At 36.3% G+C, this 23,972-nt stretch overlaps 1 protein-coding gene across 3 annotated transcripts in view; it reads left to right on the top strand.

Annotated features, from left to right (window-relative positions):
• Positions 1 to 23,972, top strand: part of EIF4G3 (eukaryotic translation initiation factor 4 gamma, 3) — a 196,929-nt gene that overhangs the window by 53,677 nt on the left and 119,280 nt on the right. For all 3 annotated transcript variants that reach the window (XM_008590706.1, XM_008590701.1, XM_008590697.1), the window contains exons 9-11: positions 1,399 to 1,521; positions 16,068 to 16,176; positions 22,532 to 23,371. In XM_008590706.1, coding sequence (XP_008588928.1) covers positions 1,399 to 1,521; positions 16,068 to 16,176; positions 22,532 to 23,371 — 1,072 coding nt within the window. The remainder of the gene's footprint in view (positions 1 to 1,398; positions 1,522 to 16,067; positions 16,177 to 22,531; positions 23,372 to 23,972) is intronic.

Here is a 23,972-nt window from a genome sequence, read left to right as displayed (position 1 = left end):
AGCACCACGCTCAGCCAGTGAGTGCACTGGCCATCCCTATATAGGATCCAAACCCATGGCCTCGGCACTACCAGCACCGCACTCTCCCGAGTGATCTACGGGGTCGGCCCTATATGGTAATTCTTAACCCCCCCCTTTTTTTTGGCAGCTGGCCAGTACAAGGATCCAAACCCTTGGCCTTGGTGTTATAACACCGCACTCTAACTAACTGAGTCACCCTGCCAGCCCTGATGTTAGAAATCTTAATAGAAGAACTGGTCCCCCCAAAGCTTCCAGATCCAGATGATTTTATTAATGAATTCTTTGAAATTTTCAAGAAGCCAGGGCTACCTTTATTAAGCTGTGTTGGTAATGAACAGCAGAGCAGGCCCTTCATGTCTCAGCACTATTCCAGCGTGGAGTGCCTAGACCCAGGTACTCTATCTCCATTATAGCACCATCCCCAGCGATATCTGTAAGCCTGGGTAGCCTTTAAAATATATATATAATTCTTCATCTTGCATTTTTTTCACTCACGGGTACATCTTGTTGATGATTCCTTATCAGTTCAAGTAGATCTGCCTTGTTCTTTTTACTAGCTATTTGGTATTTACTTGTACGGAAATAGGATAATTTTTGAACTATTCTGTTCTTGATTGGCCTTTAGGATGTTTCTCTGTCTTTATTGGGAAAAAAACATTATTTCAGTGAGCATTCTTACATTCATATATAAGGTTATTTGCTGGATAAATTCCTCTTCCCAAGTCATAGGATATGTATACTTTTCATTTTCTTAGGAAACCTCAGATAACCATTTAGGGCATTTAAAACTTTATTCTATACAGTAACTTCCATATATTGAACTATTTTATGAACCTAATCTTTTTTTTTTTTTCCTTTTTTTGTCTTTTTTACTGACCGGTAACGGGATCGCAACCCTTGGTGTCGTGCCCGTACCGGGGACCGGCAACGGGATCGCAACCCTCGGTGTTGCGCCCACACGGGAACCAGTCTCCACATGGGATCCGAACCCTCGGCGGGAGCGCCGCCGCACTCCCAAGTGGCGCACTCTGCAGTGCGCCACCGGGCCGGCCCTTATGAACCTAATCTTAAGCATTGTAAATAAAATTAATCTATTTGACAGTGATTAAAAAACAAGCATAGGTACTTTGACTTTTTGACCTAGAAATTCAGCCAACTACATCCCATTTTAGTTTGTTATTGTAACTAGTTCATGTCAGAGCTAGTGGCCTAAATTTCTTTGAAAAAGCCCATATGGTTCTGTGATGGAAGTAAAGTCAAATGTGGTGATGATCACCTTTGATATTTGACAGGCCTCCCAGTTTGTACCTTTAGCCCATCATATGCCTATAAATAGACACCTATCTGTACACATGCCATTTTATTTTAACTTTATAGATAAGAATTCGAGATCCAAACCAGGGAGGTAAAGACATAACAGAGGAGATTATGTCTGGAGGTGGCAGCAGAAATCCTACTCCACCCATAGGGAGACCCACATCCACACCTACTCCTCCTCAGGTAAGAAGAGTGAGTCATGATGGTTGATGGTGTTTATTTGTTCACTAACCTCTACTGAACTCTTTTTTCTGTAGCCGCTTTCTGTACTTTCCATTTCCATCAGTTGTCTCATAACCTTGAATATCTAAATGGTATTTAAGCATATGTATTGTTTCTTTGCAAATTGTTGTAACTCCAAATTTTTATTGGTAATAGTTCTATGTATTGTCTTCATATTCAGAGTGCAGCTGCTGCCACTTTTCCTAACTATTGCATTATACCAAAAGAAGCTACATTCCTATGGAAACCTCATCATTAAATTAGAATTGTATGTTTTCACTGTGAAACCTTAGGAATTAAATCCATGTTAATGCAAACATTAAAGTTCAGAATGTAAACATTTTTACCAAACTGTGTTGCTTGAGATGATTACCTGTGTTATTCGGAGCATATTGGGATGTATAACAGGTATACTTCTCACCTTTTAGGACTACATAAATGAGCTGCTTGAGTGGAGAGTATCCTCTTTATTTATTAACAAGGGTTATTAGTAAATTCTGTCATTTAGGCACCTTTTTGTTCCTGGTGAAGAGTGTGGTCTCCTAAGAGTTTACTTTCTTGTTTTTAGAAATCAAAACATTTTAGGAGGACCTGGAGTTTGGTAAACTGTAATAGAGAGTAGAATTCCCCAAATTTGACAAGATTTTTACTTCATTTCTGGGTCACTTTAAACTTTGATAAATTATTCAAAGACAAGTGATTTTCAAATCTTAAAAATTATCTTAAGTGAGAGCCCAGAATATAAAAACAGGTAAAAATAAGGTCCAGGGTTCAGTCCCTGTTACTGGCCAGCTGCCAAAACAAACAAAAAAAACCTAGAAAAAACCAAAGTTATTAAGGAGTAGGGGACTGCTTGCTTTCCTCTTATTATGGCTAGATGGTGAGGGATTCTTCAGAGCCCAGCCTACAAACAAGTGATATAGACAATCATATGTAAGCCATTTCAGAATGAGACTACTGGCTTGATTTTAGTAGTACTGGTTAAAAGAATGTTCTTAAAAATGTTTTTTAACATTGAAGTGACAAATAGCTGGCTGAGTTTAGAGCCCCTTGAAAACCTGACAATTTGTGTAAGACTAAAATTTTGTCCTTTGTTGTAATGATGTGTTTTTATTTGGAAATGATGATAGTCTCTGGCTGACATTTATCTCAATCTTCTGTTACCCAGGTAAGTATTATATGTGGCTATCTAGATATGTGAGTTGTAAGATCATATTAATGATTGTTATAGAACTCTTCCCCATTCTCCATTATTCCCCCAGGGACATTTCAAGTTTTGAATGATTAAGAGACCTTATATTTAGTCTCTTCCTTACCTGAAAGCAAGCACGAAACAAACAAAATTTCCAAATTGAAATTATCTTTTTATGTGCTCTGTTAGGTGCAGGTGTACTATAGCAAAAAGTTGGGATTAGTTGATTAGGGCAGTCAAATTTTAGTCTGTATTTTCAAACACTGATTAAAATATTATTAACTGTCTATCTGTATAGCTGACAACCCTGTGTTGACTTGTGTTTAAATTCTCATATGTCTTATACATTTAAATTCCCTGTGGGGTGTTTTTCTTTAATATTCCAAGCTCAATCCCACCCTCTTCTGGTTTTCCCTCTTGTTTTTATAGCCACATAAATCCTTTTGCTTTTTATCTTTCCCCAGGGACCATGGGCCTTAATATGATTATATGTGTTTCTGTAATCCTAAAGCATCTTGAATGTGCACTTTCAGGTGATAAGATCCCTCAGTTAGTAATTGTAATGTTTGTGGTTCCTTTTTGTGAAGTGTGATATCATCTGTGAAGCATACATTTATTTTATTAGGTGATTTGCATTTAAATCCACACTTACCAGTCTGTTGTCTTTCCAAATGCGTGAAATTCATGGGATGAACAAATAGCTTTTTAATAGACACAGACATACTAGAAAATTTTCATTTTCCTCTTAATAAAAACAACAACAGTAGCACGATGATGGCAACTGACATTTAACCTCATTTTCTGGAAAATCATAGATGGTGGGTGCATATAGAGAGTGGGAGAGGGCTTGTCTCTGGTTAAGGGAAATAGTTATTGTTACCGGATTTTTATACTGTATAAAAATGTTGTCCCAATGTTTCTAAAGAAACTAGAAATCTTTATTTATATTTACATTTTTTTTTAAAAAGCTGCATGTTTTGAATATTGACAGTTCCATTAACAGACAACATTATGCCTGCCAAAGAAAATCTCTTACATTTAGCTCAAGGGCTACTAGTTTGCAATTTTGGCATAATTCCAGATAAATCCTGAACCACATTCTCCATCAGAATTTAGGACTGAAGAGTAAATACTTTTGGCACATGAGCCATGCTTTGAGCTAGACACAATTGCAGGTGCTATATATATATAACAAAGCCTTTCTCTATCACTGAGGTAGTCAGTAGTCACAGTCTCTTTAAGGGAGACAGGGGGGCCAAATAATAATATCTGACTGGTTCTCCTGTGCACTGTATACAGAATTATAAAAGCACAGAGGTGACCAAGTGGGACAGAATTGTAGCACAGACTTAAAAATGTCAAATCACAGAGACCCATTAGTGGCGGTATAGGTAAGATAGTAGGGGGGAGAGGTTTAAAGCCTAGGCTTGAAATCAGACAAACTAGGTTCTGAGTCCCAGTTCCCTTGCTTAGTTTAGTAACTGGCCAGATTACTTTCTCCCAGAGTCTTAGCTTCCACATTTAAAAACTAAAACCTATCATATATAGTTATTATGAGGATTAAATGAGATAAGATACTTAAGTTCAGGGACTGGTGTATAATGAATATTCAGTAGGTGTACATAATGAGCATTCAATAGATGTGACCTGTTGTTAGTATGACAGTTATTATTATTTCAGGAGGCACACAACATGAATGGAAGAGTCTGGGAAGGCTTCAAAGCAGAGATACCATTTGATCTGAGTTTCCACATTGGTGTTCACAAAATAGAAAAAGGGAGAAGAGTAGAATGACAGCATATTCAAAAATGGGAAATTGGATGAAGGGAGGCTATTGTCATATTTCAGGTGAGAAATAAGTAAGTCAGTTGAAGGAAAGGAAGCCATTTGGAGAGATGTTCAGCAATTGGTTGATAACAAGATAAGAACTATAAAAAGGATTACCATATAATTTATCATCTAAATTGGGACAGTTTTGGAAATGAATGGCAGTGCTATTAATCATTTTGATGACATGACAGGCATAAACTTGTGCTGTCAGGTAAATAGACTTGTGTGGTTCCCCTAGATGTAAGGAAGAGGGAAGAGTCAGGGGTTACTCCTCAAGCTCAAATACCTGGATTTGTAGTATAACACAACATAGAGATAAATGAGGAAGTTTGAAGAGGGGGATAATGAGTTTGATTTTGGCAAGCAGTCAGCGTTGTGATTTTTCCCTAATTTGGTCCTGAGGTCTCTATGTCAAAAGTGGTCATAAACCGAAATAGCCACTTTTTAGGAGAGCTGATTGTCGAAGAGTTAGGTTTGGGTGTGTTGGTCAGGTGAGACACAATGAGGAAGTGAAACCAAAATGCATGAAACAAAGAAAATTTATTACTTACAGATCTGAGAGGGCTTAAGGGGTGCCAATGGGAAGTGTGGAGGTGGCAGGGAACTCCACCAGTGGGTGGGGAGAGAAAGAGGACCTTTGAGACTATGCCTTTATTGAGGTCCATGGGCCTTATCTCTTAGGCTTTCCCATGGGGATTGTGGATTGGCTCGTTTAAAGAAAACACTTGTGAAGGGGGAATTTATTTACATGCCTTTGGTGTTAACCATTAGGTTTTATTGTGGTCAGCAGCTGGGGAAAATGTTGGGTGTTGCATCAGTGAGACGAGGAACAAGCCACCCCTATAGCAAGCAGCCACGTAAGAAGGGGAAGTTTTAACTGGGGCAGAGGTGAAAGGGCATGACTGGGTTTCAGATATCTTATGTCAGGCCTAATAATGGATGCTGAGTCAGCAACTATATTAAACAAATTTATGACACAATAAGTTAATAGAGGGAAGCTGCATTGGGGTTTATGTAAGGAAAATGGAGAGGAGAATCAGGTTTTTGCTGTGGTTTTTGCCTTTAAGTAGATGGGATTTGAAACTGTCCTTCATAAGTTTCAAATTATCTATGGGATAAGTCTTGCAAATTTTGTATCTTCCATACATAGAAAATATGTGTTTGTGCATACATGTGCCTGTACAGACTATCATATGCATTAGGTGCAGGCGCACAGGTGGACATCATAGAGTGCTAGAGCACTTGCTGCTGGTCTCCACTCTGCCACTTAGATTTATGACCTAGGGTCAGAATGTTAAGCCCTTTACACTGCTATTTTTTCACCTGTAAAATGATGGATTGTACTAAATAATCTCAGAGTTCTCTTTTAGTTCTTAAATATCGAAGTGAGAAAGAAGGGAAAATTTTGTTACTTTCCCTCAGCATCAAATCTCTCAGCTATTGTTGATAGCAATAAGGTGTAAGGAACATTTTTGTATTAAGAAATGTGCTAGCTGCCTAATAGTCTGTGTGGGACCCTATAGCATAAAAATAAAAATAAATACATGATGCTTATAGGCAAGGCTGAAAAAATTGTCTATTTCCAAAGGGATGGGTGAAGTATCAAAATGACTTAATTTTTTAAAATGAACTATATACCTTTCTTTTTCTCCCTCTCCTTTTTTCTTTTTGTTTGTTGTTTTGTTTTGTTTTTAGAATTACTGTTATAGTGAAACACAGTTATAACTTGGGAGAGAGTCCTGTGCCATAGTGCGTAGGGGCAGAGAAAATGTTGGAAACTATTGATGCATATCTTAGGAAAGATAAAGGCTCTCCTGTCAGTGGGAAAAATTGCCAGTTAACAGATTATTTAGTATTTTGAAGAGCTGCTTATAAACTTAACAGCTGGAAAATTTAAATTCTGTGACTTTTTGTTAACTAGTTGCTTTCATGATTTAGTGATAATACTTTCCTAAACTTATATCTAAAGCTTAGGTAATAATATTCATGTTATAAGTAGATATGTACAGTAAGTAGGTAACTTTCTGCATGAAGAATTTGATGGAAGTGGGCCGGCCCGTGGCTCACTCGGTAGAGTGCGGTGCTGATAACACCAAGGCCACGGGTTCGGATCCCATATAGGGATGGCTGGTTCGCTCACTGGCTGAGCGTGGTGCTGACAACACCAAGCCAAGGGTTAAGATCCCCTTACCGGTCATCTTTAAAAAAAAAAAGAAAAAAAAAAGAATTTGATGGAGGTACCTAGTGTAATATAGACAAATTAATCTTAACTTTTAAAATTTCATTTTATCTCAGTCATAGGCGCTGATGAAGTAATATCACTCTCTGTCTTGAAGCATGTAGGTGTAGTTTTGTTTTAGTGGTAACTGCAGTAAAGATAGTGGTTATTGAATTAAATCCCATCATTCTGCATCTTTAATAAAATAATTTATCGTTAGCAACCTTCCTTGACGTAAAAATGGTACCTTTCAGCGATATGGAAAGCCTTGTAGACTTAAAAATAGGTTTCTAAGGTAGCTTAGCTTCTCTCAGAGTTTATAAATGAGATGTCATGTCGAACAGAGACCCTTGCTGATTAAGCTGTTTCACAGTTTCAAATGAATTTGTATGCAGACAATCAGAAGTTCCTACTTAACAGGGTTGTTTATTTCAACAAGTCTGTCTCAAACAGAGTTTTGTAAAAATGTCCTAATTTAGGTTCTCCAGCTTCAGTGCCTGTAGGAATTTCCTAAAGCAAACAAACCCCCCCCCCCCCAAGTTATCTTCTTTTGGAAGTCAGTGGAGCAAGTATGTTTTTAAGTTGTTTGGGTATCCTCATGAAAATCTACCCATTAATAAAGTTAGATTTGTGTCTTCCTTATTTGAACTATGTTTTTTCATAATTCTTCATCAAATTATATGAAAGTCTTGTATATAAGTGGTATGATTTTATGTAGAGGCTCTAAATCAGAGTCCTGATTATAAGGAAAGTATGACTTGGATTATTCCATGTGTAACAATTTTAATCCCTTACCACTTACTTCCATTCAGACATTGGAACATGTTATCATCTGGCAACTGTGATATTTATACTTATTGTAAGGGATCACAAGAAGTGTAGTAGGGATCACAGGAAACTATCAGGTTTAGTCTTTTATCCATTATTTAAAATATATTTTCAAAATTAAAAGAACTTTATTTTGGGGGCCGGCCCGGTGGCGCACTGCTACAGTGCACCGCTTGGGAGTGCGGCTGCGCTCCCGCCCGGGGTTAGGATCCCACATACAGGCCGGTTCCCGCTCACTGGCTGAGCGAGGTGCGGGAGCAACGCCGAGGGTTGCGGTCCTGTTGCCGGTCCTGGTCCGGTACGGGTGCGACACTGAGGGTTGCGATCCGTTGCCGGACACGAAAAAAGACAAAAAAAAAAAAAAGAACTTTATTTTTGTACATGTACGAATAATAAATCTTCATTGGAAAAGAGTAGTAAAGAAAGAAATTATAACCCCAAATCTTATTACTAAGCATTAACTATTGTTAACTTTTGGGTGGATATCCTTCCAGGCATCTTCTAGTGCATATATGCATATATACATATCCATTCATATAATTCAATATATTCGGATTCATGCAGGCTATTTTATAACTAGCATTTTTTTCAGTGATCATGTAGAAATGTTCATGTTTAACTATAGGTACATTATAATTTTTAATAGCTACGTGGCATTTCTTTGTATGTACCATAGTTCATTTGATTGATGTTTGATTCATATGTTTCCTGTTTGTCACTAATATTAACAATACAGTAATGTGCACGTTTGTGTACTTATTCTTGGGTATGGTGTTGTCATTTTCTACCCTTCAGTAATGTACCAGTTAATCCCCTACCAGCAGTATAAGAGCATATCCCTTGCCCTATATTATTATATTTTATTAAAAGATTTTAAGAAAATAATATCTCATTTAATTTTTATTTATTGATTTGTGAAGTTAAGACTTTTTTGATGTTCACTGGTTATTTGTGTGTATATGAATTATCTATTTATATATTTTGTACACATTTCTTTGGGGTATTGATTTTTGTCTAACTGATTTATAAGAGCTCTTTGCATGTTCAAGAAACTCCTTTGACATATGTTAACATTTTGTCTCATTTGATGATTGTGTTTTAACTTTACAGTGTCTTCTATCACAGAAATTTAAAAAAATTTTATATTCACAAATTTCTATTTTTTCCTAAATAATTTATGATTTGGGGCTTATACTTTTGAAAGACCTTCCCAACCAAGATAATAATACTATTCATACATATTTTCTTCTAGTATTTACCTGGCTTGGTTATTTTACCTTTATCTTTGATTGATATGTAATTTATTCTGATACATACAATTAGGTTATATTTTGCCAAATGACTTGTCTCCTGTTCCAGTATTATTTATTGAATAGTTCATCGGTGCCTCTTTGTTTTGAGATGTTGTTTTAATCATTTATTGAGTTATCATATATACCTGGACTTATCTATTCCACTGATCTGTTTTAATACCTTTACTGTACTGTCTTAATACTGTAGTTTATAATGCATTTTAATGCATTTTAGAGAGAATTCCACCCACATTATTCTTGCATTTTAGAGTTTTTCTTGTTTCATTTTTCCCCCTTCCCCATAGGAACTTTAAAAGCATAATTCCTTAAGTCCTCCAGTTTACCTTAAAGCTTTTATTTCTTGAGTGCCTGGATTTCCCTCATCATTGCTGACTCCTAGGCAACCTTTCACGTTTTTAAGGAGGGCATTCTCTCTCTTATAGATGTATATTGTTTTGTCATGTCAGTCTTTAAAGAAAAGAGAAATTATCAGTCCGAATGCCTTTAGCCTGAACATATATTCTCTAATTTGTTACATTGTTGTATTATTATTTTACTCCTTTTTAAATCACACATTTAGGTCACCTATTGGTTTATGAAGGGATCTGAGATTGTGACTCCTGTGTTATAAACTATTTCTTCAGGTGTTTGGTGAGCTCTTGTTTTCCTTTTTTTGGTAAATTATACTACAGTCTACCTCAGTTGCCCAGGTGATAAGTCTGGGAATCATTTTAAATCCTCTTTATTTCACATTCAACAGCCATTGCATCAACAAGTCCTATTTGACCCATTCACACCACGTTCACTGCTACTGTTGTAACCTAAGTACTTTGGTCTCTCCCCTAGACAATAGTAACTTCCTTACTCATCTCCCTGCTTCTGTGTTGCCTCTCATCTATCTATTCTTTATACAACAGCCAAAATGAGTGATGTTTTAAAATCGTAAACCATGAGCATCACATATTACACACATGTATTGATATTCAATGCTGTACCCCACAGATAATGTATAATTATGTTTCAATAATAAATAAATCATAAATCAGATCACATCCTTTCCCTACTAAAAACTATCCAGTGTCTTTCTACTGGTGACTAAAAAGTATAAAAGTTTCTACTCTTAGAATTTTGGAGGTCTGTATGAGGTCATGTATCATCTGGTCTGGCCACATCTCTAATCTCTTCTACGCCTCTCTTCCTCCTTCACTTCGTTGCGTTGCTACTGTTCTTCCTGCTTCTGACTTATGGTTTTTGCTCTTACTGTTTCTTCTGTCTGGAATGCTCTTCCACATTCCAGGTATGCCTATTTACCTCTTTCAGTTGTCTCTTCTAATATTACTTCTTCAGGAAAGCAGTCTCTGACCACTCTATAGTAACACCTCCACACCCTTTAATGTCTGTTCTTCACCCTGCTTTAATTTTACTCATAGCATTAACCTCTGCCTGACATATTATGGGATTACTTTCTGGTTTATTGTCTGTCTATACTAGAGTGTTGTTAGCTCCATGTATGCAAAGAGCATCACTTCTCATCCTACACTTTACTCCCAGCACCTAGTTTAATTTATGCTACTTAGTAAGCTGGTCAGTAAATACTTATTATCATCAGTTTAAAGCATTGTGACAGGCTTTTGCATGGAAGAGATAAGACTTTTGTTTCAGAGTTACCAAGAACGAGGACAAATGGATGAAAACACTTAAGCTTATAATGATTAGAGCTTTCCAAACCTGAAGTGGTTTCCACCATTGGAAATCGTGAGTTCATGTCACTGAAGATTTTTGAATAGAACTTGTAGTTTCTTGGGGAAAATGTAAAGAGAATTAAAGAACTGATCTATGTGGATGATGCTTATTCCAATCCTTACATCCTGTGATTCCGGCATTAGAATTTATTGAGTAATGTATGGTGTGTAAGTATCATACATTAAGAACCATGTTATTTATTGTTACTACTACATTATTGGTGTGGTTATTATGTTTATTGTGCATTATTACCCTTGTGTTAAAGGATGTATTCATTATGTCATCCCATATATTGTTATAAGTAACGATTTTTTGGAGCTGCAGGTTACATACCCAACTTTCTACTTGATCTCTACATTCATGCGGTCTCACAAGCAGATCAGACTCAAAATTTGAGTTCATGGTCTTTTCCCCTACCCTTTGACCTTCAAAACCTCCAGCGTTCTCTATCTCAGTGACTGGCATACATCTCAGAAATCAGAAACCTAATTTCTTTCTTTTTGCCCCTTTCCTTTCCGTTGATCTCCTTCCTACCATATCTAATCAGTTAGCAAATCCTGTCAGTTTATCTCCAAATTTAATCACATTTCCTCCATTATTTCCACCAAAATTATTTCTCTTAGACTACTGCAATAACCTTAGAAATTATATCCTACTCTACCTTCTCTTCTGTTCATTCTCTGTGCAGTAGTCAGAATTATCTTTTTAAAACATAAATTTGATTATGTCATACTGCTGCTTAAAACCTGTCCTGGCTTCTTGTTGCTGTGGAGATAAAGACTGAAATCCTTGGGCTGGCCGATTAGCTAAGTTGGTTAGAGAGTGGTGCTGATAAAACCAAGGTCCAGGGTTTGATTGCCTGCACCAGCCAGCCAGCCACCAAACAAACAAAAACAACAAAACATCAAAATCCTTGGTATGGCCTGTATGGCCTGGTCTGACCCCTGCCTGGCCTCATTCACACCAAACCCTTCCTTCCTCTTACCCTTCCTCTTACACAAGCTTGTTAATCACATAGTATTCTTCCTTTTAGAGCCTTCATACATGCTGTTCCTTCTTCCTGAAATGCTTCTTCCTACGCTGCCTCCCACATGTCTACATTCACATCGATACTTTGGTACTCAGCCTAAATGTTACTTCCTCAAAAAATCCATCTTACACACATAAAAAGTCACAACCCCAGATTTTATGTTATCTCTGTATTCCTACTTCTACAGTATAGTATTTATAGCTATTGTAGTTAAAGGGTTAATTTTGTGCTTTATTTCTTAATACCTGTTTTTTTTGATAGAATATAAATTGCATGAAGCTAAAAATGTTGTCTTAGTTTTCTATGGATTCTCAAAGTTTGGTACATGGTAAACACCAGGAGGAAACACAAACACTTTTCTAATGAATGAATGTGAGAGATTCTTTCCCATGTTTGAAAGTAGCATGTTTTGTTCCTTTTTCCTGTCATCATTAAGTATATTATTGTTTTGCTTCTTGATGTTCATAATGCTTCTCAGTGGAAGCTATACTTGTTTATCCCCAGGATTTATGTACATTAAATACATAAGGTATTTATACAAGAATTATTTTGGAGTTTTTGAATAGGACTTTGAAAAAGCCATTATGCCTGAAACCATAAAATGTGACGCATTGAAGTAGCCTCTTTTGATGACATTAAATTACATCAACTTCTTGTATTTATATAACTATTTGAAGTCTCTGGCTTTATCTCAATGAATTATAAGAGCGGTCAGCAAACATGTTCTATAATGGGTTAAGAGCGAATATTTTAGGTTTTGCAGCTGTGTCGTCTCTCAGCACTGGTCAACTCTTCCATTAAGACACAAAGCAGCCGTAGATAGTATGTAAATGAATGGGTGTGTCTGTTCTAATAAAATATGATTACTGAAATTTTCATTGTCAAAAATATCATTCTTGATATTTTTCTCAGCCATTTAAAAATGTAAAAACTGGGCCGGCCCGGTGGCGCACTGGAGAGTGCGCCACTTGGGAGCACAGCGGCGCTCCTGCCGAGGGTTCGGATCCCATGTGGAGACCGGTTCCTGCTCACTGGCTGAGCGCGGTGCAGGCGCAACACCGAGGGTTGCGATCCCGTTGCCGGTCCCCGGTACGGGCGCGACACCGAGCGTTGCGATCCCGTTACCGGTCAGTAAAAAAGACAAAAAGGAAAAAAAAAATGTAAAAACTTATCTCATGGGCATTGCAAAAACAGGTAGTTGTTGACCCCTGTCTGTAACTATCTCTGTACTTAAGCATCCTGTCATGTACGTGATTAAAATAGAAATCAAAGGAACATGATCTCTTTCTGGGCAGAAATAATATGGCTGTTTAAAGAAAAATGAATTTTAAATTATGCAATGAAATATTTTAAGAACAATTCCAGGTTTTGTTGCCTATTTCACCTAATAGGTAAACATTTTGTTTAAAAAAATGAATGAATTCCTCCAGTATTTGTGCCCAAGCCTACCATTATCCCTTGAGGCCAATACATTAAATTTAAAAAATAAATCTTCAACAGAGTAGGTTCTCAAGTAGAATTTATAAAGGAAATTAATTTATTGGATACTATCAGAATTCTAATATCTTGCCTCTTTTAAACTCCCTTATCCTGGTTGAAATATGAGAAACATTGGTTTGTGTTTTTCTTCTCACAGTCAGAACCTTGATTTTGGGAAATTTGGAAAGAGGGTTGGAGATTATCATAGACATAAATTATGAATTGTCGCAACTGTTTGGAAAGAGTTGCTAGGTTGACCCTGACTTTTAACTCTGACTTCCCTAGCATCTTTATTGGGTTATTTTATGTTTTGATACTGATTGCCCTTCCAGAATAATCTTGTAAATTTTTATTCTCACCAATAATGAGCATTACTAAAGTATAGTGGTTTTGAAATCTCTTAAATATGTTCTCAAAATGTAGCTTTATTTCCTTATTTGGATTAAAATACATATGGCATTGGATGTGTTGTTTTGAGTCACAATATTCGGTATGTTTCCTGATTTTTCTGACTTGCTAATTCATGATTATTTGTGGCTCCTTTGTATGGACTGTTTATCATTGAGTTACTTTATTAAAAGAGAAGAGATGAAATTATAGATTAAGCTAAAATTTGAGAAGATTATCCTAAATTAAAATTAATCTGGAAGAATATTAAAAGTATTGAATTATATGTTAATATGTTATTTTATTGTTACTGTCAGAGGCTTATAGAATGTTAAAGCTGAATGGGACTGTAAGATCTTTAGTTCCTTTTCATTTTATAGCTGAGGAAACTGAGAAGTACTTCCCCAGCATTTTGAGGATGTGTAACTTTATGCAGAATAGTTGGATGTAGAACTGTTACTTAACCAACTCATTCCTTTCTTATGACTCTTTGTATATAAGTTCTTCCTAGAGCTTTGTTAATTTAAATATGTCTTTGTAGTTGTCTCTTTATGTGATTGAAGGTATTTTTGATATAAATTTTTCTAAGTATTAGTAGACTTTTACTCTCTTAAACATTTTACTTTATCTATGGATGTAATTTTGGTGACCTGTTTTGAGCAATTACCGTTTTTGGGGGATGGGAGGGAGGAATTAATTTTCCCAGCAATTGGAGTAGTTCATATTTTCTTCCTTTTAGGTAAATGACACAATTTACAAATCTTTCTTTCCTGGGAAATGTGGATAACTGCTTAATAAATGCTAAATAACATGGAGTGGTTCCTTTGTTCCAGATCTGTTTTCAGCCAGTACAATAGACTATATTTAAGGGATTTCAAAACCATTGTACTTCCTAATTTTCGAATTTCAATAGTACAGTTTCCACCCCCAACCTGAACCTAAGGACTCAGAGCAGAATAACTATGGCAGTACTGTTTGTTTATTTCTTCCTAATTCAAAGTAAACACAGTAACTCTTTGTTTTTTATATTTGGAAATATAATTTTAGTAGTTTTCATTTAGAAGTAATTGTGGAATATGAGCATTTTCATGGTCTCATGAATAAGTGAAATGATAATTTTTCTCTCATTTTTAATCTGTTATTCTGTATAGTCCTTATATAGTCAAATATAAATTACAAGTTGTAAATTATGAAAAGCATTGTTACTTAAATGGTATCTATTATCATAAATAGTATTTTTTTTTTTTTTGGTATTCTTTTTAAGTGAGGCTTACTGACTTGAAAATATCTCTTATTAACCCTCGCTTTTAAGTGGCCCTGTCCACCCAAACTCACCCACATCTTAACCTCCCCATCTCCATGCCCCCTGCTCCCCTGTCCCCTGCCAAAATAATCAGAATTATTCAACGGAGCTCTGCTCTGAGAGTATAAATAGAATTCAGTGTAGGAGAGCTGGCCAGTTAGCTCACTTGGTTAGAGGATGGTCCTGATAACACCAAGGTCAAGGGTTCATATCCCTGTACCAGCCATCCATCAAAAAGAAAACAAGAAAAAAACACAGAAAAGAAGAAAAATAATTCAGTGTAGGAGATTATAGCTACCAAAAAATTGACCTTAGATCTCCGAGGAGAGACACTGCTTTGTCTTGTGGCTTTTGTGTAACCCTCAAATCCAGAAAGACTACCTACCTGGAATGTGATGTGGAATGAGTGTTCTTGTCCTATCTTGCATAATTCTGTTCCCTCTAAGTTGAACAATGGCTATAATTTTCTCAACCTACTCTACTTGGATTTTGATGGGCATTTTTCATCGCAATACAGTGGTTGAATGAAACCGAGAGTTTCCTTATAGCCTTAAACTGCCAGATATTTTATTCAGATTTCTGATTCTGAAAAATGGTCATCCTTGACCCAGAACCTGAAGACATTTTAAGGTGAAAGTACATTTCGATACCTTCTAAGTTGCATTTTACCTGTGTGATCATACAAACAAATGACAGGAATCACTCTTGAGTATTGTTTTCTTGAATCAGTAACTAGTTTTCAAACCTACCACATTTTCTGTTTGTCCTGATTTTGGTAGGTGCACTACTTTGCTAGATAGTTTATGAGTGAAGTTGAAGAAATTCATTTGGTTTTTGACTGGGAGAATGTTAAATTCCTTCTCAGATGTGACATCTATTGTTAGGGTGAAAAGCCAGCTTGTCCTTAGAAGGAACACTGGAGAATGAATTGTACTAATAATTGTTGTGCTGTTTTCTCTTGCTGTGGTTAATAGTAACCATCTCTTTTCCTTCCCCTTTTCCTGCTGCTTCTTTCCTTCTCTTCCCTGTCTTCCCATGTACTTTTTGGATTTATTAAATTGGCCTATATATTTTTTCCTTGCTTTCCTTTTTTTAATTTTGTGACTTCCTGTCCCACTCTGTCTTCCCCACTTGCTTGGGTTCCATGTTGCTAGTTTTTATGTTCGCACGCTCATTATCACCCTTTTTTGTACTTCAAATCCCAGCAGCTGCCCAGCCAGGTCCCCGAGCACAGCCCTGTGGTTTATGGGACTGTGGAGAGCGCTCATCTTGCCGCCAGCACCCCTGTCACTGCAGCTAGCGACCAGAAGCAAGGTTTGTGTTTGTGTATTACTGTTTTGCTCCCTCTTATTTTTAGTATCTTTTTTTATTAATTATATTGACCTCAGCTTTCAAGAGTAAGAATAAAACATCAGAGAATTATTAAGACACCCACTTTTAAACGAAGCTTTGCAGTGGAAAATCAGTGTTTTACCTTTAGGAAACTAACAGAGATGATTAGTAAATTTTTTTCCTATATTTTATAAATGCCTTACTGTCAGTATCTGTGTATAGAAGAACATAGTTTAATTTATATATTCAACATGTCCCTGTGTATCTTGTTGTTTTTAAAAAGATAAAATGTTTCCTCTTAAAAGATTTGGCTTCTGTAGCCACAGTTGGAGTTAGCACTGAGTTCATATTCCTGGCTCCATCATGTTCTAGCTATTTGGTCTTGATTGAGTCACTTACTCTGTGTATCTCCATTTCTTAACTTATAGATGGAATGAAGACATACCTCACAGGGTTATTGTGGGGACATGCCTAGCACATGAAAAATACTTAGTATATTATAGACATATTGTTGATGTAGGAATCATACTATTGACCATGAACATGAGTACCAAATGTTTGTTGAAATAAACACATATAGTACCTTTGGAGTAAAAATAGAAAACTTTAAGGAAAATCTCATGCCAGAAGTGGGATATCATGGTCTCTCTTTCCTACCTAGTTGGATTTTAGCTTGACCTTAGCTAAAATTAGGAGACAATTCTCTATATGTAAAGGGGGAAGCGAATAACTTTGAGCATGCTTTATAATGTTTTTGACTTTGTTCTAATAATAAATGTATATCATATATTTGTTATCTCCTTCGTTAAGTTTTCATTCCTCCAAACCCCTTATTATTCTATAGCTGGCTGTTAGTAAATATACTTTCTAAAAATTATTCTTTTTTTTTTTTTTCCCCTTTTTGTCTCTCTTTTTTTTTTTTTTTTTTTTACTGACCGGCAACGGGATTGCAACCCTCGGTGTTGTGCCCACACCGCGCTCAGCCAGTGAGTGGGAACCGGTCTCCACATGGGATCCGAACCCTCGGTGGGAGCGCCGCTGCACTCCCAAGCGGCTCACTCTCCAGTGCGCCACCGGGCCGGCCCTAAAAATTATTCTTTTAAAAATATTTAGAAATGGCCTATAAAGTGGAAGCATTTAATATTAAAGGTTTTTGGCTAGACTGCAAGTTGATCACACTTATAAACTTTTTGAAAGATGGACTTCTAATGTGTGCTTCCAATGTTTTTTACATTATCCAAAGATGGTAATATGATGTTTTTGAAATAGGAAGTTTTTTCCTTGAGTATTGAGAAAGCTAGGAAAGTAAACTTCAACAGAGAAACGTCCTATGTTTGTTTTATCAGGTGGTTTTTAACCAAAATATATGTAACAAACCCTAACCTGACATGCTTCTAAAAATTGCACATCAAATACTTCTTTCAGCAATGTTTAGAGTTAAAGGAGGACCCATGCATGCTTAAAACTAATTTTTTATTGTTTTTGGTGGTTGGCTGGTATAGGGATCAAACACTGGACCTTGGTGTTATCAGCACCATGCACTAACCAACTGAGGTAACCAGCCAGCCGAAAGCTAATATTTTAATCATTGAAGCCATTGCAGAAGTACAGTTTGTAGATATTGTGGAAGACCACTCCTGACCCCCAATGATACAGCAGTTTTGAGTCAAAATTCAGAATGTTTTTAATCTTGATGAAGACTAATTTTCAGGATATTTCCTTCAAAACTTTACTCCAATACACTTAAAACAAGTGTAACCCTTCTGCTAAGCATATTGAGTACTTTCCATGCAAAGAGGTGTTAAAATATATCCTTGTGCAGACTTTCTCTGTAGCAATGCCAAGATATAAAAAAGTTTGTGACAAACCCTGATGATAATAGTTCTGACCTGCCTGAAGACAGGTTATTTTGTGAAAAAGAATGCTAAGATTTTTAGATTATGTTATCTATGTACTTTGTCATATTTAGGCCTAAATTTCCTGAAGGGGAATTCTTGGTTTCCTCTTTTTTTTTTTGTTTAGTTGAATCAGCATTTCAAACTGATGTATGATATTAGATAAGAGTGAACTGGAAAATATTTCAGATCACCTTGATGAAAAGAAAAACTTGGAGTACTTTAAGTACATTTCATAAAGCTTGTAAATAATTTTTGAGACTACTCTCATCTTCCTTTTATTTTTTATTTTTCTTATTTTGTCGATATACAATGTGGTTGATTATTGTGGCCCATTACCGAAATCTCCCTCCCTCCTCACTCTCCCCCCTCCCACCCATCTTCCTTTTAGTACTGATTATTTACTAGAAAACTCAGTAACTATTTCCTGATTTTACCCATAGTTCACCAATGTATGAAATTGTTTTCAGAGTCTTTTTTTTTTAAACACCAAATTTGTGTAATTCACATAACATTAGAAATGGCTCACCATTTTTTAGAGAATATGTTTTTTTTTCTTTGCACTTCAGAAGTTTTTTATTCTTAACTTTAGATTCCTTTTGAAATTAAAGTAGATTACAAAGATTCACTGTTTTCAGAGATTGCTATATTATCCCCAGAACAATAGTCTCTTTATTCTGCAGTCAGATTGGTTTTTCTCTCAATGGAAGTGTCATTATTCTTTACCTTTTTTTTTTTTTTTTGGTGGCTGGCTGGTACAGGGATCCAAACCTGTGACCTTGGTGTTATAAGACTACACTCTAAACACCTGAGCTAACTGGCCAGCCTGAAAGTGTCATTATTAAAGGTTTATACTAGGTAACAGAATCTCACGTTAGCTCCAAAGTCTCCCTTCCTGCTTGATTCACCTAAATACTTCTGTTTTCATAAGCCTTTTTTCCTCTCTGAATTGGAAGAATGTGGGCTTTGAAATTATTCTAAGGCTTGAATTATTCTATTTGGCCTTCACCCCATGACTAATCTCTAAACCCTCAGTTTCCTCATCTGTAAAATAGAACATAATAGTTTCTACCCTAGTGGTGGATGTGACAGTTAAAGGGTACAATGTATATATGGTATTTGACCTGGTTCTTGGCCCATAATAAGTACTTATGGGCTGTCATTATTAAGCTTCTGGTTTCTTAGAGTTTTTAACTTGAACATCTGGAATGGTTACACAAAGACTGAGGTTCCAGTCAAATGCACCATTTCCCATTTGTTTCGTACAGTATGAAGACACAGGGAATGCCTCAGACTGGTTTAGAGAGAAAAACCGTTGAATGAATTAAAATCTTTGCCTGGTGCTGATAGTGTGTAGATACAGCTGAAATGATTGCTGTTTCCTAAGTGAGAGAGTGCATTCAAACCAGAGAAATTCTGTACATTCAATCCAGTGTATTGAGGATGTGATATGGATAACTAAACATGAACAAGAAATAGTTGGCGTCTTAGTCTTAGTGCCTGTTGAAAGCACCTAGTGTAGGGTATTCAGTTAATGATATTCTGTTGCAGTTTAAACAGAATTCACAGCAATGTTGTTCAGTTGGGGCTCTGTTGACATTTAGGACAGGACTGTTCTTTGTCAAGTGAGAGTGTTCCTCAAATTGCAGGATGCTTAGCATTCCAGGTCTCTGCCTATTAAGTGACAGCAGCCACTTCTCAGTCATAGTGAGACTTGTGACAACCAAAAGGTACCCATGTCGGCCGTTGGTTCCACCTCCATATGGGAGCAATTTAATCCTTCTCATAAGTATGACACATTCATTATCGAAACTACAGATAAGTAAAATGAAAAAATATCTATCTCATTACCCAGAGCCATTGTTTGATAAACAGAATTTCCCCATGCACGTATGTTGTTGTTATATATTTTTTTAAGTTACCAAATTGGTAACTACCTACAAATATAGTTTTGCACCCTGCTTTTAGAAAAACATCTTTTAGGGCCGGCCCGGTGGCGCACTGCTACAGTGCGCCGCTTGGGAAGCGCCGCGGCGCTCCCGCCCGAGGGTTCGGATCCCACATACAGACCGGTTCCCGCTCACTGGCTGAGCGAGGCGCGGGAGCAACACCGAGGTTTGCGGTCCCGTTGCCGGTCCCCGGTCCGGTACGGGGGCAACACTGAGGGTTGCGATCCGTGGCCGGACACGGAAAAAGACAAAAGACAAAAAAAAAAAAAAAAAAAGAAAAACATCTTTTATTATAAATAACTTTCCATATCATTAAATACTTTTTCAAAAGCCTATTTTAAATATTGCATAATATAGCATTATATGCCCAGACCATCATTTTTTAAATAAGTCCCTTATTGTTGGACATTTAATTTATTTTCTTTTTAAAAAAATTATAAGTACAATTGCCTTAAATATTCTAGACATTTAATTTTGTTCACTCTTAACATGATTATTTCCTTAGGAAAAAGTCTTAGAGACGGAATTTCTACAAATTCCTAAAGATGGCCAAACTCTTAAATACTAAAAGTCTTTAGAGGGATAGAAATAAATGTTTTTTATTTAGATCTACTGTAGCTATCTACATTACAGTTTTAATGAGAGGGTTAAAGGACTTTTATTTCATAATGAGGAGCTCTCAAAATAATTAAATTTTTTTGTTATTAGTTTTCTTAATACTAGATTTCTCTCAAGAGTGTATAGAAATTTATTGGTTCTAGATTGCCTTTGTTTGATTGTTTACCATAAGAAATTTTGTTTTCCAAAATTGGTCATTGAATTGGCATACTCTTATTAGACTGTGAATATGAGAATTATTATTTTCAGATGTTCTACATCTAGGTTTTAGCCAGTGGTCATAAGGGTGTTATTCTGATACGCTTTCACAGGGATATCATATAATCTGGGTAACCCATGTAGCAGTTACTTCAGCGAGTTGGAAGTTATTTTCATCAGAGGTATTTTAATAAATACATATTTATATATATATATATATATATGTTCCACATAGAACATACATATATATATATATATATATATATATATATAGTAAAGACATATTTTTCTGAAATATTTTTATCTCTTGCCCTTGTACTTAGTCTGGGGGATTTGGCAGTGAGAGACTATTGATCTTATTTCACTACTTTGGTGAATAGGTGAAGTTTAATTGTAGAAGCACCAGCTTCTACCTCTATAAGTTAAAGTGAATTTTAAGGCTAGTAAGTGTAGTTGCAGTGAATGAATTAACCTTTAACAGCCTAATGGTAATATTTACCATTTGTTTGTATGATTAACAGAGCATATTCTCTTCCACAGACTTTACATTTTATTGTAGAGACTTTCACTGATGCATAAAGAATTGTGGAAGAGAAAGTAGTCTCTTTTATTTTAGATAGTCTTTTAGTAGTGCTTAAAATTTTTGTTCGCGTTTGATAAACATACTCATGAGTATCTGTCTTTTCAGTGGAGCTTGTTTGTTGTGCTAAGGAAGCACAAGCCTGGAAACCAGTCTGAATCTCCTTTGGTTTCATCCTTCCAGGGGTGAATCACTTGGAATTAAAAAATATGGAAATTTTGTTAATTAGCATTCTTTGCATTCTTCTGGTACGCTTATTGTGATAATCAGTTTTTCTTTCTGTATCTTTTGATCTCATTCTTTATCTACAGATGCATAGTTCATATATTGTTCCAAAACATTTCAGACATATATGTTAAGTGTTTTTTTAAATTGGATTTGTTTATCTGAATATTAACCTTGGTTTCTCATTAATTTTTTTTCCATGTTATTTCTGATTATATGCCTCTTTTGAAAAATGAAAGTTAAATTAAGTTCTGAACTAATTTTTATGTTCAGGAACTTGATTTTACTGGTATTAAATTTCATTGATCATAAATAACACTATGATGGTCTCTCTTAAAACATCATTTTTAAAATACAGAACCTGTTTTTTATAAAAATTTACCAAAATCAAGAAATATATAGAATAACAAGTAAAGGCTATCTCATTATAATAATTTAATTTCCAGTTACTTGCCCATGTATGTACTTTACTGCCACTATAAGTATCTGTGGTAGAAAAATTTTCCACAGGGAGCAAGATATGGTAGAGGTGAAGGTCTCCCTATCTTAGAAAAGGCCCCACTCCCAACTAAAGAATGGTTTATCTTCAGCGTTGCTGAGCTTTTCCGTTGTACTCTTAATATGATTATTTGATGAATTGATTCCTTCTCTTACTCCAAAATAAACTTTATGTGTTTTGGAGACCAAGTAATAGTGGGTATAACTAGAAAAAAAATATGGCATTGTTTTTAGAGTGCCAGAATAAGTCTAGTATTTTGGTCTCTTCTGCTGTCCATGACTTAGGTTAAGAGATGAAAAGAGGTACTAGCCCAGGGCAATACAATATCTCTGATCCAAGAACTATTCTTAAAACTTTTTTTTTTCTTCCCCAGAAGAGAAGTCAAAACCAGATCCAGTGTTAAAGTCTCCTTCCCCAGTCCTTAGGCTAGTCCTTAGTGGGGAGAAGAAAGAACAAGCAGGCCAGACATCTGAGACTACTGCAGTAGAATCCATATCAGAGCTTCCTCTGCCTCCATCACCTACCACTGTTTCTCCAGTTGCTCGAAGTACAATTGCTTCCCCCACCTCTGCTGCTCTTAGTAGCCAACCGATACTCACAACTGCTATAGATGACAGATGTGAACTCTCTTCCTCAAAAGAAGACACAATTCCTATACCCAGCCCTGCATCTTGCATAGAAACATCAGACCCTTCAACAACAGATGAAGCTGATGATGATATAGGCAAGAAACCCTGTAGTATAGCACCTAATGATATTCCACGGATTTCTAGTACTAACCTAATTAATGAGATGAATGGAGTTAGTGAAAAATTACCAGTCAGAGAGAGCATTGTGGAAATAGTAAAACAGGAAGTGTTACCATTGACTCTTGAATTGGAAATTCTGGAAAGTCCCCCAGAAGAAATGAAGGTGGAGTGTATCCCAGCTCCCATCACCCCTTCCACAGTTCCTTCCTCTTGTCCAGCTCCTCCAACTCCTCCAGCTTCTCCTCCTCCCACTCCAGTCATTGTTCCTGTTGCTGCCACTACTGCTAGTACTCTGAGTGTTCCCACTGCAGTCCAGAGAGCCTTAGAAGAGGATGAGAGCATAAGAACTTACCTTAGTGAAGATGCAAAAGAAATTCAAAACAAGATAGAGGTAGAAGCAGATGGGCAAACAGAAGAGATTGTGGATTCTCAGAATTTATATTCAAGAAAGAGCCCTGTCCCAGGTAAGCTATTCTGCCATTAATAATCTTAGGCTTGCTGAACATGAAGAAGAGGCAGCATTTGAGTTATTTTTTAATTGGCTACTTTCCTTGACTTCCAGAAACATCAAATGAATGCTGAAATTCCTAGTCTGGTTTCTTCAGTGGTGTGTTTGTGTTTTAGTACAGCCTGCAAAAGAGTTACTACATTGTCTAAAAATGCAAATGAGAATTTCCAAATATACAAAATGCCTCCAAGGTATTTGTCACTATACATGTTGGGTCGTTTGTTTTTTTTGCCTCATTCACATGAATAAGTTCCTCAGTGGTTAATTTTGTTGCTTTGGGGCTGGAAACCAATCAAAACCAGCATGGTCTATAGTCCCTAATCCGTCTTCTCTGAATTTTAAAACCCAGTCATCAGTCGTAAAGAAACTCCTCTATGCGAGACCTCTTTTTTAATCGTGGGTTTAGGAAAACAGCAATCAGAGCGCCAAAGATTTATAACTACGTTTTAAAAACAAAGTGTCCTCTCTGATTAACTTTCAGATAAATTTAATGTTTTTCCGGGCCGGCCCGTGGCTCACTCGGTAGAGTGCGGTGCTGATAACACCAAGGCCGCGGG

Source organism: Galeopterus variegatus, unplaced genomic scaffold (genome assembly GCF_000696425.1).
Source record: "Galeopterus variegatus unplaced genomic scaffold, G_variegatus-3.0.2 Scaffold142, whole genome shotgun sequence".
Lineage (NCBI taxonomy): Eukaryota > Metazoa > Chordata > Mammalia > Dermoptera > Cynocephalidae > Galeopterus > Galeopterus variegatus.
Note: the sequence above shows the minus strand (reverse complement) of the source record. Positions and strands in the feature narration are given on the sequence as shown.